Source organism: Chiloscyllium plagiosum, unplaced genomic scaffold (genome assembly GCF_037043375.1).
Source record: "Chiloscyllium plagiosum isolate Xiang-an unplaced genomic scaffold, Cpla_swu_hap1 HiC_scaffold_24, whole genome shotgun sequence".
Classification (NCBI taxonomy): Eukaryota; Metazoa; Chordata; class Chondrichthyes; order Orectolobiformes; family Hemiscylliidae; genus Chiloscyllium; species Chiloscyllium plagiosum.
The window spans coordinates 14,549,226-14,567,993 of record NW_028270162.1 but is presented as its reverse complement, the minus strand read 5'-3'; the positions used below and the strand labels follow the sequence as shown (position 1 = coordinate 14,567,993).

The 18,768-nt window shown below is 44.4% G+C and overlaps 1 protein-coding gene across 2 annotated transcripts in view; it reads left to right on the top strand.

The window, feature by feature from the left end:
* Nucleotides 1–18,768, top strand: part of sez6l (seizure related 6 homolog (mouse)-like) — a 272,465-nt gene that overhangs the window by 229,398 nt on the left and 24,299 nt on the right. For both annotated transcript variants that reach the window (XM_043715477.2, XM_043715479.2), the window contains exons 11-12: nucleotides 27–221; nucleotides 6,461–6,652. In XM_043715477.2, coding sequence (XP_043571412.2) covers nucleotides 27–221; nucleotides 6,461–6,652 — 387 coding nt within the window. The remainder of the gene's footprint in view (nucleotides 1–26; nucleotides 222–6,460; nucleotides 6,653–18,768) is intronic.

Genomic DNA, 18,768 nt, shown 5'->3' with positions numbered 1-18,768 from the left:
GAATTTGTCTTTCATTCTCCCCGCAGAGGTTTCACGGAACGACACTTGCTCAGACCTTCCAGAGATTCCCAATGGCTGGAAAACGACTCCGCACAGAGAAATGGTCCGTGGCACAATGATAACCTATCAGTGTGACCCAGGGTATGACATCTTAGGAAGTGACACCCTGACTTGCCAGTGGGATCTCACCTGGAGCAGTGATCCCCCTTTCTGTGAAAAAAGTAAGCAGAGTCCATTGTCCTATGTTGCTCGTAATCAAAGTGGTTTGCAACTATGAGGGAATACTTCAATATTGTACATCTGCCAAGGAAATACAAAAGAGGTTCTCAAAAAAAGCTGCTACAAGGACTGCTAATGGACTTGTGCTGACCTGCAGAACTGGATAAGAGTTAGAAGACTCACATGAATTAGCTGCTATCACCTCCAACACAATATCTATTTTTATAATTTGCTGAAGGTACCATGCTGTCAAACTGGCTGTGCAAAAACCACCTACAGCTCTCTTGGTGAACATAACCACTACAGGAGAAAGTGAGGACTGTAGATGCTGCAGATTCAAAGTCGAAATGTGTGGCGCTGGAAAAACACAGCAGGTCAGGGAGCATCCTAGGAGCAGGAGAGTCGATGTTTCAGGCATAAGCCCTTCATCAGAAATGACCTTATGCCCCGAAATATTGTTTCTCCTGCTCCTCGGATGCTGCCTGACCCGCTCTCCTTTTCCAGCGTCACACTTTTCAACTTTAATCGCTATAGGAGCCTGGTGACTGGAACATCATTGTGTTTTGATGAACACACAATTTTAGAGTAGCATTTCCAACAGTGGCTAAAAACCATTTTCTAATGTCACACCTATAACTAATATTTTATGGATCAAGAGGTTGAGGTGCATTCTCAGGGAAATGCTGGGAGGATTTTGACAGCATTACCGTTGCAGATATTGCCTACCATTCCTGGTAAGCGAAGCCATGACTGATGCCCACTAGATACTGCGCAAGCAATATATCCAGAATGAACTATTGCTTAGGCTGTACAAGCAATCCATCATTTTACTTTCATGAACAGCCATGTAAACCAGTGATTGATATGACAACCATGTATTAATGCAAGATAAATTCAAGCTGCCTTTAACGCTACAGTGCTCTCAGAACTGTCTGTCAGAACTTGGGAAGGAGAGGTCAGCAATCCACGTAAGAGTTCAAATATGTCCAAACTGGTCAGTCAGTCTTACCCAGACCCAGTGGATCTTATTGGCATGTTAGTGAATACGGTGGGCTGGGTTTTTCTGTCACTGAATCTGCAGCTGTGCATTTACCTGCACTCGACAAACATGTTAACAAAATGAATAGAGCTGCATTCTGTTATTGTGGAGAGAAAAACAGACTTCATGTCTCAAGCCCAATAACCTTTTGTCAGAACTGGCAGCATTTGTGAAAAGATAGACTATTTTTCCTTTATTCCTGACTCCACTCAGATCGAGAAAGATGAGTCTTTCTTTAGGAGGGAGATCGATAGCTTTCCGTCATCTGTCAGTCAAACGACCCATGACCTTCGACCTTCTGCATGCTTCTATTTTTGTTGCACACTCACAGGAAGAGGGGCATTGCTAGCTAGACCAGCATTCATTCCCCATCCCCAATTACCCAAAGAGCAACTACGAATCACATCGCTATCACACGTAGGCCAGACCAGGTAAAGATGGCAGTTTCTTTCCCTAGTGAACCAGATGGGTTTTTCCCAACAGTCAATAACGGTTGCATGGCCATCATCAATTCCAGACTTGTTTTTTTATTGAATTCAAATTCCACCATCTGCCGTGGCGGGATTCGAAACAAAGATCCTCAAGACATTTCCTGGGTCTCTGGATTAATAGCCGAGCAACTAGTCTTGGGCGTGTAGGTATAACTGACTTTGCTTCCCTACATCCAGTTGATTCAGCCAACTAGTGAACCCATATGAGCTTATTAAAATAATATGAATCCAAAAACCAACCAGATTCAGTTTCCCCTGAATTTCCTTGAGGCAAGAGCTGCCATATTAATGATAATGATCTCGTAATCAGGTGCAAATCTATCTAATTTCATGGGTTAGTTTATTCAAACCAATAAAGCACATTACAAGTTTTGAAGCAGACATTATCGCAAACCATAAGACTTCTGTGTGTGCAGGCTCCAGACCTATAGCAGACTAATTGACAGGTAGAGACTTAATGTTATATGCACATTGCACATGGAGCATTTTAAGGTTAATTCTCTCAAAGGCAATGTACACATTGTGACAAAGCAAGTCAACTGTATTGAACCCTACGATGATGTATATTTAGAATCACCAGAGGCTTTTGGTAAATTTCCACATGAAAGCTTATTAATTTAGCTGAAAGCTCTGGAAATTCAAGTGAAAATGTGTCTGGTTGAATGATAGAAAAACTATGCATTAGTGAAAAGGAAAGCATCAGAGCGGAAGAGTGCTGAGGGTTGGCCCCCAAGGCCCAGAATTAGTACCATTGCTCTTTCGACTCTCCGTCAATGACTGGAATGCAGAAACACTGTAGAAGCTAATCAAATGGCCGATGGTAAGACAGCAGTGGAATCAGAGAAGGCAACCCGGAATTAGAAATTAAGCTACACAAAAATGTGGGTGGGCTGAACAGTGGCAGATATGAAAATGCATGCACACAAATTAAGTGAACAGGAGTAGGCCATTCAGCCCCTCAAGCCTGCTCCATCAATGGATAAGATCACAGCTGATCTGCTTGTGGCCACAACTCCCCTTCCCTGCTCACTCCCTATATCTATCAATCCCTTCTCAATCAGGAATTTGTCTAACTCACCATGGAATATATTTAATAATCCCGCTCCCACTGTGCTCTGGAGAATAACCATCCTCTGAGAATGAAAATATTCTCCTCATCACCATCTTAAATGGATCCTTCTATTTTTAGACCCCTATTTCTAGTCTCTCCTGCAAGGGTAAAATTCTCTTAGAATCCACTTTATTAAGCACCTTCAGATTTTTCATTAAGATCACCTCTCATTCTTCAAAATGCTAACAAATGCAGGCCCAACCTGTCTATGCCTTACTCATAAGATAATCCCTTCATTTTTGTTTTATTTATTCATTTTGTGGGATGTGAGTGTCACTGGCTGGGCCCAGCATTTATTACCCTGTCCCTAGCTGCCTCCCCTTGAGAAGGTGGGAGTGAGCTGCCTTCTTGAACCACTGCAATCCACCTGCTGAAGGTTGACCCAGAATGCCTTTAGGGAAGGATCCAGGATTTTGACCCAGTGATCGCGATGGAACGGTGATATATCTCCAAGTCAGGATGGCGAGTGACTTGAGGGGGGAGCTTGAAGATAGTGGTGTTCCCATGTATCTGCTGTCCTCCCAAATGGAAGTGGTCATGGGTTTGGAAGGTGCAGTCTGAGGATCTTTAGTGAATTTCTACAGTGCATCATGTAGATAGTACACACTGCTGCTACTGAGATTTGATGGCGGAGGGAGTGGATACTTGTGGATGTGGTGCCAATCAAGTGGGCTACTCTGTCCTGGATGGTGTCAAGCTTCTTGAGTGTTGTTGGGGCTGTACTGAATCAGGCAAGTTTGGAGTCTATTCCATCACACTCCTGACTTGTGGCATGTAGATGATGGACAGGCTTTGAGGAGTCAGGAGGTGAGTCATTCACCGCAGTATAACACCATTGAATGTCTGGGGTGGTGGTTAGATTGTCTCTTGTTGGTGATGGCCTTAGCCTGGTATTTGTGTGGTACGAATATTACTTGCCACTTGTCAGCCCAAGCCTGGATATTGTCTAGATCTTGTTGCATTTAGACACAGGAATCATCCCAGGAATCATTTGCATGAACCTTCTAACGCAATTATATCTGCACTTCAATAAAAAGACCAAAACTGTACATAGTGTTCCACTATGGGAAAGTGAGGACTGCAGATGCTGGAGATTAGAGTCAAGATTAGAGTGGTGCTGGAAAAGCACAGCAGGTCAGGCAGCATCCGAGGGGTAGGAAAATCAATGTTTCGAGCAGGAGTCCTTCATCAGGAATGAATGCTCAACCGTAGCAAAACATCCTTACGATTAACTTCCAGTCCCCTGGCAATAATATGACATTTGGAGTATAATATGGGAAAATGTGAAAATGTACACTTTGGTAGAAAGCATGAACAAGCAGAACAGTTCTTAAATAGATCACAACTGCAGAATTCTGAGGTGGAGAGAAGTTTATGCATTCTGCACGCAGATAAAGCGCATAATCAAGTAGTTTAAGCGGGGTAAGGCTATACTTTAATACAAGAGGTATTGAACATAGAAGTAAGGATGTTATGCTTCACTTAAACAGAGCATTGATATGACAATATCATGTCAGCTGTGTGCAGTTTTTGTCTACTTATTTCAGGAAGTTTTGTTCAGGGAGGATGTAAATGCATTGGAGATGGTTCAGGGGAGGTTTATTAGATTGATACCTGGAATGAATGGATTGTCTTCTAAGGAAAGGTTGGACAGGCTGAGCTTGTTTCCACTGGAGTTTAGAAGACTGAAGGGCAACATGAACGAAGGGTATAAGATCCTGAATGGTCTTCATAAGGTGGATGTGGGTCAATCCAGAACTAGGGGCACTGTTTCAAAATGAAGGCTCACTCTTTCAGGACAGGAATGGGGAAAAATGTTTTCTCTGAGGATTAAGCAACCATGGAACTCACTGCCTCTGAAGATAATGGAGACTGAATCATTGCATATTATTAAGGCAGACATGGATAGATCATAAGGCAGGGGAATCAAGGGTTATCAGAGAGACATAGGGGTGCGGGATTCAAAATATGTACAGATCGGCCATGGTTTTATTGAATGGGAGAGCAGGCATGAGGGGCTGAATGATCTACTTATGCTCTTGTTGTGAACGTTCTATAGGTCATGGTAACTAACTTTAAATCTTCAACCAGGAAAAATACTTTAAAATAGTGTTTTAAATGAGACAGGGGCTGGATTCAGACTAATACAAGGTAACTTAAAGATAGCATTCGGTGATGTTCTCCTGCAAGTATGGAGTGCTAATAAAAATGAAATTTGCTGTCTTTCTCAAGTCAAGATCAAATCAATCACCAAATGTGAGACTGAGAAGCGATTGCATTCTGTGGTATTTCAATCACCAACTTTAATAAGAATAATCAAAATCAATAAAAGTGCGCTCTGATTAAGACACATTCAACATATAAATTTCTGTTAGTCCCTTTTGAGCACAAAATGTGCATGAGTTCATTTTCCTATCTCCTAATGTTCCACATCTTTACAGCAAAACTTGTGAGGGAGGGTGGTGTGGGGGTAGGGAGAGAAGAAACTGGATGTAGGCTGCAGGGATGTTCATCATTGGGAGGCTCCTGAGGGGGACCAAACTATTGGAGCAAAGATAAAACCAGAAAACAAAATGATTAAACTCTCAACAAAACAATTTGGCTCTAAATCCCAAATCGTAATAGAGTGGATTGATTAGATTCCCTACAGTGTGGAAACAGGCCCTTCAGGCCAACCAGTCCACACTGACCCTCCGAAGAGTAACCCACCCATTTCACTCTGACCAATTCCCCCAACACTATGGGCAATTTAGCATGGCCAATTCACCTGACCTGCACATCTTTGGACTTCAGAAGAATTTTGATACTCAGCTTGTTTATTTCCAACGCAGTAAGTGTAGTGATTGCATCAAAGTCAGCCTGTTGGACCTCAAAGAATATGGTTAACCTGGTTCAATCAGGGAGCCCTGGCTGACAGATAAGAACAGGAGTATCAGACACCCTGCTCACTCTGAGAGCTGGCTCTGAGGGAGCTGGATCAGTGTCCAGCACTCGGCACGTGTGAATAAAGATGACTGGAGATGGGATACTGACCTCTGTGGCATTATTTCAGTGAGTTATCCATGAGAGACTGGAGTATGTTACCAGCTTTCATCCAGTCAGTGATGCCGGGAATGGGATCACATACTCCAAGTGTAAAGAAAGGAAAGTAGTCAGTGTGATGAGGCTCCAGGGTTCCCAATAGGAATTTGAGGATAGGCCTTTGTTTAATCACACTTGGAAAACAAATAGTAATTCGAGTGAACTTTTCCCCAGAAAATCAAATGAACTGGGGCTTGGAGGGGGGAGTCTATAATATGGTTGATTGTACATACTCGAGGGAAGTTGAAGTTTACTCACATGATATTTTCTCATTAAATTCCAATGCAATTAAATCATAAACCAAACATCATACATGTAAATCATGTGTAAACCTGTGCATTACTCCCATTCTTAGCAAAGGTGGGTATAACGCATCTTCATTTTAGGTTTTTGACATAATCTGGTCATTGCAATGGTTTATGTTTCAAATGAAACATCTCTATGATATAGCCCATGAATAGTTGCACTAAAGGTTTAACCTCTCTGTCTGTCTCTCTCTCTCTCACTGTCTCACTCAAGTTATGTACTGTACAGACCCCGGGGAAGTCAAACATGCCAGCCGCTCCATTTCTGATACCAAGCTACTGGTGGGATCCACAATACAGTTCAGCTGTGACCCAGGATTCATATTGGATGGAAATGCGCTGATAACTTGCTACAGTCGCGAGACTGGTACCCCACAATGGACCTCCAGACTTCCCTATTGTGCACGTGAGTCAAACAGAACTAAGGCAGAGTTTGCAAAACCTCACTGTCCATTGTGGATTTGAGCTCCCTCGGTAGTTAACTTAGTAAAAGCAACATCCAACTTAACCAATTTCACGTGACCTGGTTTTGTGTGAGTTCATTTATCTTATCATCTGAGACACTGGTTGGGGTGATGCAACATGTATGAACCAGCAGAATCTAGCCAAGACAGCTTTCTCCCCATCTGTTCCCCACTTCCCAACTCACTCCACTCTCTCCCTGCCCAATCCATTTTCTTTACTCTCCCTCAGCTCACTCCCACTTATTCCAACTCTCCCCCATGCTCTTCACACTCTCTCTCTCCATTCTCTCTCCAAATAACCTCTCTTTCTGCACCCCTCTTACTCACTTTCCAATTCACCACACTCTCCCCTCATTCTCTCTTCCTCTTCTTTCTCCCACTCCCTCCTCTCTCTTTCTGTAAAAGTCCGCTTCTCTCCCTCTCCTTCTGCTTGAAAGGCCCTTCAATCTTAAATTCCAATTTGAATTCATAACCCAATGTTAATTTCTTTCTAATTAATTGACTATAAGACACTACTTTCATTTCATTTTCTATCTGATCAGATTTTAATTATTATGTTTGTGTTACTGCTCCTCTACAGACTCAACAGTCGAAAACACCGTGCTGTATAAGTATGTGCCAATCAGTCTCTAAACTAGCCATTTCCACCAGCTACTCATACTAATGTGGGCCCACTTTACAGCATGTTCCTGGGGAAATGGGACACAAGCTAATCCTTTGAACAGAAACAAACGCACTTGCATGGGATCCTGAATACTGATTCCTTGAAAGTCTCATAGCCAATGAATAATTCGGCTTAAAATCAAAAGAATTCACTGCAGAAAAGTGTCACTTCACTTCACTTTCACAAAATCTCAGAGGAGAACAGTGAGAGCCTTTGTTAATTGCTGTTCAACCGAGGGGAGGTAGGAGAGGCATTATTAATAGTTAAAAAGAAAAATGGTGATGGTCAAAATGATTTTCAAGGTAGGAATGTTCTGGCAGTTACTTAAAATAATAAATAACCAAAGAGTTTTGTCACCATATTTCGGGGCGGCACAGTGTCTCAGTGGTTAGCACTGCTGCCTCACAGCACCAGGATCCCAGGTTCAATTCCAGCCTCGGGCGACTGTCTGTGTGGGGTTTGCACATTCTCCCCGTGGGTTTCCTCCAGGTGCTCCGGTTTCTCCCTCCCACAGTCCAAAGATGTGCAGGCTAGGTGAAATTGCCCATAGTGGTAAGTGCATCAGTCAGAGGGACATGGGTCTGGGTGGGTTATTCTTCGGAGGGTCGGTGTGGACTGGTTCGGCCAAAGGGTCTGTCTCCACACTGTACGGAATCTAATCTAATCTAATACTGCTGCAGAATTCTGGTTAGGCTACAGCTGGAGTACAGAGTCAAAAGGCGTGGTGCTGGAAAAGCACAGCCGGTCAGGCAACATCCAAGGAGCAGGAGAGTCGACATTCCGAGCATAAGTTCTTCATCAGGAATGATGGCCATATTCCTGATGAAGAGCTTACGCTTAAAATGTCATCTCTCCTGCTCGTCGGATGCTGCCTGACCGGCTGTGCTTTTCCAGCACCACGCCTTTTGACTCTGTACTCCAGCATCTGCAGTCCTCACTTTCTCCACATCTGGAGTACTGTGTGCAGTTCTGGTGCCCACACTATCGGAAGGATGTGACTGCACTGGAGAGAGCGCGGAGGAGATTCACCAGGAATTTGCCTGGGATGGAGAATTTCAGGGAGGAAGAGGGGATGGATAAGCTCCGGTTGTTTTCTTTGGAGCAGAGAGGATTGAGAAGGGACCTGATAGAGGTCAATATGAGGGGAGTGGACTGGTTGGACAGAAAGCAGCTGTTGGCCTTAGTTGTTGGGTCAATAACGAGGGGGCAGAATTTAAATGTGAAAGGCAGAAGGTTTAGAGGAGATTTGAGGAAAAGCCTTTTCACCCAGAGAGTCGTGGGTGGCTGGAATGCCCTGCCCGAAAGGGTAGGTGAGGCAGGGAACCTCACATGCTCAAGAAAATTCTTCAATGAGCACTTGAAACATCATGACAATCAAGGCTATGGACCAAATGCAGGAAAGTGGGACCTGTGAAGGTAATGCAGTATTGTATTGTTAGTGGTACAGACTGAATGGGCCAAAGGGCGTTCTGCATGATTCTATGCTTCAGAATAAAAGGTGGATCAGGACAACGTTTCTTTCTACATGAATCACAGCAGGTTCATATGCAGGTAAAGCCAAGCAATTACAAAGATAAGTGATAAGTTAGCTTTCTTCGGGAAGGGACTGGAGGATAAGATTATAAAAGTTCTATGACGGTTATGCAATGCATCGTTATGGGAAGACATACATACCCTAGACAGAGTGTAGGAAAGGCACATTGACTGTTTCCTTGGATGACAGGGTTGTCCTGTGAGGGGACATTGAGGAGACCAGTCTATGGTCCACAGAGTTTAAAAGAAAGAGAGTTAAACAATTTAATCTTGGAACATTTGTGAAGCCTGGACACGGTAGATGTTGATAATACCATTCCTCTTGAATGGGTCATCAGATACACAGAGTTGCATTCTCAGAATGAGGGGATGGCTCTTTAAGGATTGAGATGAGGGGTAATTTCTTCAGTCAGAGGGTTGTGAATGCTCAGTCACTGAGTATATTCAAGACCAAAGCTGGTAGGTTTTTGAATGCTAGGTGTTAGGGCAAGGAAGGTAGATTCATACAGCACAGAAACAGATCCTTCGGTCCAGCCAGTCCATATCGACCATAATCCCAATTAAACAGTGAGGGTTGAATGGTGAGATTAAAGTAGAAGATCAGCCATGATCCTTGTAATGGATATGAAAGAATTAAACAGGAGCTTCACCCATTCTAATTTATGCACAGCCATGAAGGGAGTATTGGGAAGGTTTAAGTGGACAATTGGCTGGATTTTCACCGAGTCTCCTGATGGAGCCATATGCACCTCTTCATAGTAATCAATATGCCTAAAGGTTCATGTAATCTGTACATCGTTACCAATTTGTAATCAACTACAACATGTTGTCAAAGACTCATTTGTTGAGACTTATTATGGTCCATTGTCCACCAGAAATGACTGCAATAGTTCTTCAGACTAGCATAGGAAGGAGGGACAGTGACAAAGCTGTACCCCAACCACAAGCCATCAATGGTTGGTACCCAGGCATCGCACTATATTGTAACATGCTTCTCTTCTCTGTTATAACAATGAACTTCGAGCAGACTCAAAGGCAAAATAACCAACTCCTACTCCCATTTCTTTTGACACCCTGTGACAGTTACAACAATCAGCACCAATCAGAAACATTTATACACTTGTACTGTGCTTTCAGGCGTCAGAGTTGACATATAATCAGGATGCAGAGCCCTTTGGGTTTTTGATTGATCTATCTTCATTTTGAGCTGGAGCTAATTGCTTCTCAATTGATTTTGCTTTTGTGTAGCAAATTTCTCCATCGCATTCTCCTTCTGTGTCGCCATAACCTCTTGTAGACCAACAACTCTCTGAGATCTCTGTAAGCCACCAATTCTGTCCTGGTCAGCCTCCCCCATTGACAGTCATGCCTTCACCTACCTACAGACCCTGACGCTATGAAATTCCCTTCTGAACCTCTGCCTTGCTATGTCTCTCTCGTCATTGAAGACCGGTTTATTAAAACCTACTCTTTGACCAAGTTTAGGCCATCTGCTCTCTGAGTCTTCTGTAGCTGTGTCTAATTTTGATTCATAAGACTCCTGTGATGAAGGGTCACCAGACCTGACACATTAACTGCTTTCTCTCCACAGATGCTGCCAGACCTGCTAAGTTTCTCCAGCAATTTCCGTTCATGTGACCTGTTTTAGTAAATCAAAAACTGCACCTGAATGTTAAGTTGGTTTTATGGACTTAACATAATCACTGAATCTGTAGGGGAACATGTTTCTGGAATGTTGTTTGTTTAAACACTGTGCCCTGTTGTAAATGGACTGTAACAGTCAGGCTGTTTGCAGTTCTGCTATCTGGTTTGCCTATTTCTACTCACACCACCTACCCCAGATTATTAGTCACTATCTTAGTTCTCCATGCTCTGCAGGAGACTGCAGTACAGGTTACTGCAACCATCTATCAACAGACTAAGCTACAAAGCACACAATTGTTTTAATAGCCCCCCGAGAGAGAGAGCCAGTTCATAAATCTTCATGGCATTTATGCAAATGATGTGATGAAATTGTTGGTGCAGCATATTTCAAGCAACGACTGTTAATATGTTGTGTAATTAAGAAATGTATCCAGGGATATGTAATTGGATTCACTGAGTGAGTACATTGCTCTGGAACTAGGCGAGTAGCACTCAGATGCCCGCAGTGTACCAGAGCCAGTGGGTGCTCTGTGAAATGGCTATCAACACACTCCCATCAATGTGCTACAGTAAAAGGAAGAGAGATCAGCCTTTTCTGAGATATCCTACCTTTCATCACCTCGCCACGATGCACTTTGAAAATGTCCTCTGTCGTAAAGTAGGAAACGCATAAGCCAATTTGTGCACAGCAAGGATGTCCAAACAGAAATGTAATCATAGCAGAAAATTATAGCACACAAGTAGACCATTTAGCTCAGCTGGTTCTACATGAGTGCCCTGCACCTTCTCACTCTGTCTCCCCAAAATACACACATTTGCACAGACAGACACACGCACACAGACACACACAGATAGACACACACACAAAAACACACACACATGCACGTGCACACACACAACACACGCACACACACAGACACACACAGACAGACACACAGACGCATGTGCACACACACACTACACGCGCATGCACACATAGTGCTGGAGAAACTCAGCAGGCACCATCCATGGAGAGAGAAACAGAGTTAATATTTCAAGTCCAATATGGCTTTTCTTAGTCTTATCCTATAAAGTCATACCAGATTCGAAGTTTTAACTCTCTTCTCTCTCTCTCCATACATGCTGTCAGGTCTGCTGATTTTCCATAGCACATTCTGGCTGTTAATTCTATTCCTCTCTCCCTTTCTAACTCTCCCATCACAGCCTTTCACCTCCTCTTGTCGCTAGAGTATTTCAATGGCTGGTCCAGCTCAGTTCCTGGTCAATGGTAAGTCCCAGGATATTGAGAGTGGGAGCTCCAGTGATGGAAGTGTTCACTGAATGTTCAGGGACGATGAGTATATTCCCTCCTTTTTGCAATACCACGTCGCCCGCTATGGTGTGAATGTTACTTGCTGTTAATCAGCACAAGGCTGGATGTTGTCCAGGCCTTACTCCGTTCAGATAAAGGCAGCAGAGTATTTGATGAGCACAAGTTTGCAAAGGCTAAAAGGTGAAAGGCAGTCTAGGAGGATGCTGCAATTGTACTGTTCACCAGTCAAGGAACACCAGGCAAGGACAAAGGTTTCAGCAGTCCATGGGCTGAGGTAAATGTAGAGTCTGGCAATATTACAGAGTTGAAAATTGGAATGAAGAAAGTGTATGTTAGAAGTGTTCATAAATCCTCTGGCTTCTGCAAAGCCTTAGTTTAATAGAGCTAGCACTGTTTGAAATGAAGGCAACGCTTTTTACGAGAGTCCCTGTATGCCACTGTGTTTCGGTGAGAAGGTTTCTGCTGCCATCTCCTGGCAGCCTGCAGAATTGTGCATTTAAAAAGAAATGATGGGGGCTTGATGAAGGACAAACGTTGATGGTGAGAAAAACTGAAAGAACTGCGGATACTGTGAATCAGAAACAAAAACAGTAATTGCTGGAAAAGCTCAGCAGGTCTGGCAGCATCTGTGGTGAGAAATTAGGGTTAACGGTTCCGGTCCAGTGACGCTTCCTCAGAACTGTTCTGAGGAAGCGTCACACGACAAGAAAGGTTAACTCTGATTTCTCTCCACAGATGCTGCCAGACCTGCTGAGCTTTTCCAGCAATTACTGTTTTTGTTTATGGTGAGAAACCTGAGAGGGTCACATGAGGAGCCTAGAGAGGTCTTTCTTGACGTTGGGAGCAATTTGGTGCATTTTCCAATGAAATTCTCTCTATGTCTGCGTGGGTTTCCTCCGGGTGCTCTGGTTTCAGTCCAAAGATGTGCAGGTTAGGGTGAATTGGCCATGATATATTGCCCATAGTGTTAGGTGTATTAGTCAGGGGTAAATGTAGGGTAGGGGAATGGGTCTGGGAGGATACCTGTTCAGGGGGTTGGTGTGGACTTGTTGAGCCAAATGGCCTGTTTCCACACTGTAGGTAGTCTAATCTAAAGGTAATCTAATTATAGATGGCAAGGCAACATTCTCGCTAGCCAGTGTACAAGATGTCTCTGAAAGGGGATTGCTGTTTGTCAGGGATGCACTGCTGAGACCCATTAAGACTGAGGTCAGTCCACATTTGAAATACTGTGAGCAGTTTTGGGTCCTGTATCTAAGGCAAGATGTGCTGGCCTTGGAGATGATCCAGAAAGGGTTAACGAGAATGATCCCAGGAATTAAGGGCTTGTCATATGGGAAGTGGTTGAGGTCTTTGGGTCTGTACTCAGTGGAGTTTAGAAGAATGAGGAGGGATCTGATTGAGGCCTGGATTAAATGGACATGGAGAAGGTGTTTCCACCTGAAGGAGAGAGCAGGACACGAGGGATTTTGAACTGAGATGAGGAGGAATTTATTCAGAGGGTGGCGAATCTGTGAAACTCATTGCCACAGTGGGTTGTGAAGACCAAGTCTCTGAGTGTATTAAAGATGGAGCAAAGTAGGTTCTTGAGGGGTGGTGTAGTGGAAGTGTATATGTCTCGGTTCAAGTCCCACCTGCTCCATAAGTGTGTGATATAATTTATGAATGGGTCAATTAGAAAATTTTTTTTTGAGGTGGGTTTTTGAATAGTAAGGGGATGATGAGTTACAGAAGAAGTGAAAATAGGGTTGAGAAATGTATCAGCCATGATCGAATGGTGGAGCAGACTCGATGGGCTGAATGGCCTAATGCTGCTGCTATACCTAATGGTCTTATGGTTATTGAGCTCATTAATGTGCAGCTTCCTTCCCAGTGTGAGGAAACTGGATGCCGAGAATTCCCGACATTCCAGCTCAGTGCTTGTTCCTCTGGATTCCCATCACAGAAACCCATCAAACAGGCCACACTCCAGGGAAATAGCCAATTCATTCCCTGTACTTGGACACTGGCATCTGATACCTGTCAGCCTCTAAACAGCCTCAGGGTCCCTCACCAATTCACCTACAGGGCACTCCTGCATTTTAAAGCTGCATTTCAGGATGCAGGAATTGCAACTCTGCTGCGAGGACGCTGTGCACATGGACAGCTCGCTGGATTGGATAAGGCTGTATCTCATGGCTACTCGCTTGCCCTTTGAGTGTTTCCCCATCATGAACCTACCCAGATGCTCACCAGCCCTGCCTTGCATTTTGGCGCATTGCCCACCACCCCCAGCCAGAGATACCAGGCTCACAGTATTTAAGACCATAAGACATAGGAAGCCATTCAGCCAATCAAGTCTGCTCCACCATTCAATCATGGCTGGTAAGTTTCTCAACCCGTTCTCCCGTAACCGTTGAACCCCTTGACAATCAAGAACTTATCTATCTCCGCCTTAAATATATTCCATGACCTGGCCTCCACAGCCTTCTGTGGTAATGAATTTCATCAATTCACCACTCTCCGGCTGCCGAAGTTGCTCCTTATCTCCAATCTAAAAGGACTTCCCTTTACTCTAAGGCTGTGCCCTCGGGTCCTAGTGTCTCTTGCCAGTTGAAACATCTTTCCAACATCGACTCTGTCAAGGCCATTCAGTATTCTGTAATTATCAATTAGATCCCCTCCTCATCCTTCTAAACTGCATCAATTATAGACCCAGAGTCCTCAAATGTTCCTCATAAATTAAGCTTTCCATTCCTGGGACTATTCTCGTGAGCCCTCCTCTGAACCTGCTCCAGGGCTAGTATATCCTTCCTGAGATATGGGGCCCAAAACTGTGTACAATATTCCAAATGTGGTCTGACCAGAGCTTTATAGAGCCTCAGAATCATCCCTGCTTTTATATTCAAGTCAACTCAAAATAAATGCTAATATTGCATTTGCCTTCCTAACTACTGACTCAACCTGCAAGTTTACCTTGACAGGATCTTGAACTAGAACTCCCAAGTCTCTTTACACTTCAGACTTCTGAATTTTCTCCCCATTTACAGAATAGTCCATACTTCTATTCTTCTTAGCAAAGTGCATGACCTCACACTTTCCCACATTGTACTCCATCTGCCACTTCTTTGCCCACTGTCCAAACCTGTCCAAATCCCTCTGCAGCCTCCCCGCCTCCTCAATGCTACCTGTCACTCTACCTATCTCTGTATTGTCTGCAAACTTAGCCAGAACACCCTCAGTTCCTTCATCTAGATCGTTCATGTACAAAGTGAAAAGTTGTGGTCCCCAACACTGAGCCTTGCGGAACACCACTTGACACCAGCTGCCATCCTGAGAAGGACCTTTTTATCCCCACTCTCTGCTTTCTGTCTTGCCTTGCTATTTACCGCAGACACAAAGCCAGGAGGTTGGATTCATTTTTTAAAAATCTGGAATTAACAATCTGATGATGACAATGATTGTCTATGGTCAGGAAAACCCCATCTTGTTTGCTAATGTCCTTTAGGTAAGTAAACTGCCCTCCTTACCTGGTCTGGGCCTACATATGACTCCAGACCTACAGCAATGTGGTTGCCTTCTGGGCAATTAGGAATGGGCATAAGTGAGGACTGCAGATGCTGGAGATCAGAGTCTAGATTAGAATGGTGCTGGAAAAGAACAGCAGGTCAGGCAGCATCTGAGGAGCAGGAAAATCGACGTTTCGGGCAAACGCCTAAGTGCTGGACCTATCCAGAGACGCCCACGTCCTGTGAATTAATGTTTTTTAAAAGATAGATGCTTGGTCCACAAGGGGCTCAAAGGGTTGTTGGGAGCAGAGAGGACAATGAGGTAGAGGCCACAATCAGATAAACCAAATGGTGGAACAGACTCAACATGCTCCTACTTTTTTCATTCCCACCCTACCACTGCCGTGCCCATGTTTAACTCTCTGAGCAAGAAAACACCAAAAGAACTGCGGTTGCTGGAAATCAGAAACAGAGCACAGTATCTGGTTTTAACAGTGACCTTTAGCCTCTGTAGCTTTTACCAGAGGAATGGCCTACCCAGTGGCTTTAATCAAAGACAGGGCGGGTGGTGGGGTGGGGTGTGTGGCAGGGAGGTGGTGGGGTAGAGCGGGGTAGCGCCTGGAAACTTGGCTTTTCGTTTCCCAGAGATTGCAATATGACTTCGCCATGACTGAGAGCCACGCTTGGGTAGATCAATAGGTTCTGAAGGACGGTCACTGGACCCGAAAACGTTTACTCTGCTTCCCTCTCCACACGTTGTGCCAGACCTGGTGGATTTTCCGACAATTTCTGATTTTGTTCCTATTTCGTTGATCTCCTCCAACACAACAGCACTCCGAGTCTCAGCCTCTGCACTCGAATTGTCTGTGCTGGAGGCTCCCTGAGGTCAAATCTCTGGAATTCCTATCCCAAATCTCTCTGCCTTTTTCTCACCTACCTTAAACACATCCTGAAATCCATCCTTTTTAAACAACCAAATGTCAATATACTTCACTACCCATCTCCGCAATAAATGTTTGATTGGTATGACGCGTCCCCCTGGAGCCAGTCTCTGCGCATTTGAAGGGACGTTAATAATGCAGGTCAGTTTTGCACATTGTACACTGTAGCCAATAATGAAACTAATCTGATGCAGCTCCTGAACAAAATCACAGGCTGCATGCACGCAGTCTTACAAGGAGCGTTTTCAGGCAAATCCAATCTCCAGTTGTCAAATGTACGTTAGAAAATAACCTTTCTCCACATTGTGCTATCGCCTTTTTCCACTTTGAACCTCAGTGGAACTGTTCGCTACCGTGCCTCTGTCCGAGTGTGGCTGTCAGTCACAACAAAGACATTTTGCAATCTCTGGGAACCGAAAAGCCAAGTTGTCACTCAGTCCGTCCCCAAGCAACCCTCACCCCCCGCCCGCCCTGTCTCTGATTTAAGTCACTGGGTAGGCCATCCCACTGATCAAAGGCTAAAGGTCGCATGCCAACAACTGTGCTCCATCACACCATGTGTTGACAAGACAGCAATGCAGGCCAGATGGTAATGGTTCTGGGCTCCCATGACCGCCTGTCACTCAGCTTGAGCTTCTGCAGTTGTGACCTGTTTTTCCATACGGTGATACGGATTGCAATACTTTGCAGAGGAGGGAAGTAAATGAGGCCCCTGTCACATCCTGTCAGCTTTGAGGCTGATTATGCGAAACACTGACACCAGGCAGGAGGGAGCCTGTACCTTTATTCCCCTTGCTGTCGCTGCTGTATCCCTCAAACAGATAGGCAGAGAACACAGGAATCAACCAGGGTAGAGATTTGAAGGTGAGTAAGGTTTCCTTTAAAGGACTGCTTAACTGTGTTTGGTCAAGAAATAAGAAAATCAACTTTTGCAATGAATGATGGATAAAGAGCAGTAGTTGTATTTAAAGAACAGCCTTTGCAATTGCATATGTGCACAATTTTGAGGGGATGATGGGAGAATGATGGTGGATGCGGGGACAATTACATTAAAAAGGCATTAGAAAGTACATGAATAGGAAAGGTTTGGAGGGATATGTGTCAGGAATAAGCAAGTGGGACTAGTTTAGTTTGGGGTTATGGTCAGCATGGACTCATTTGACCGAAGGGTCTGTTTCTGTGCTGTACACCTCTATGACTCTACAAATGGAGGCAGCGATTTGGAGTTGGAAAATAAGACTTGCATTTGTATAACACCTTTCACTATCACAGGACATCCAACATGTGAAGTGGAGAGGAAATGTAGCAGCCACCTTTGCACACAGCAAGCTCTCACCAAAAGCAATCTGATAATGACCTGACAGTGTGTGTTTTTGTCAAATTGACTGAGGGATAAATATTGGCCAGGACACCGAGGTTAAGTCCCCTGATCGTCTTCAAAATATGACAGAGGGTAATAATCCCTCAACTTCATCTTTCTCAGTGCACGGACCTCCAAGGTCCAAGCACAGCATTGACTCTGTCTATGCATTGACACGTCAATGGTGCAGAACCTCAGAGCAGCAGCACAGCTAGGAGGGAACGTGGGCCATGGAACCTTTTCAATCACCTGAGGTGGAAGATGGGACACCAGTTTTAATGTCTTAGCTGGAAGGGAACAGCTCGCACCGATGGCATCTCCAACAGTGCAGCACATCCTCGGGCGCTGCACCAGAGTGTCATGAATGTTTGTAATCAATCCCTGGAATTGGGACTTGGAGGCTGGTGATTCAGAGGCGAGTGTGTTACCAACTGAGAAGCAGCTGACACCTCAACTACAAAGGTGGAGGGGTGGTGAGGAATTGGCGGGTGGTGAGGGATTGGCGGGTGGTGAGGAGAATGGGTCGCAATTATGATGTTTGGAATCACAGGGCACAAAACGTACAAACAAAAAAACAGAAATTGCTGGGAAAACTCAGCATGTCTTACAGCCTCTGTGGAGAGAAACATTTCTGGTCTGGGTCTGAAAAAGCATCACTGCTTTCTCTCCACAGAGGTTGCGAGATGCACTGAGTTTTCCCAGCAATTTCTGTTTTTTTGTTTGTACGTTTTGTGCCTGCGGATGCTGCGGATGCTGAAAATCACAAAAATGAAATTGCTGGGAAAACTCAGCACGTCTTACAGCCTCTGTGGAGAGAAACATTTCTGGTCTGGGTCTGAAAAAGCATCACTGCTTTCTCTCCACAGAGGTTGCGAGATGCACTGAGTTTTCCCAGCAATTTCATTTTTGTGATTTTCAGCATCCGCAGTTCTTCGGAGACTTTTTCACCAACTCAGAAACTGGTTTAAGAGCTGGAGGAAGCTACCAGGCCGATGATGAACATACAGACAAGGATGAGAATTCTGGCTGTGATGTGAATCATGGAAATCGTATGGTGTGGAAGCAGGCCATTCGGCCCACACCAACCCTCCGAACAGCATGCCACCCAGACCCCAC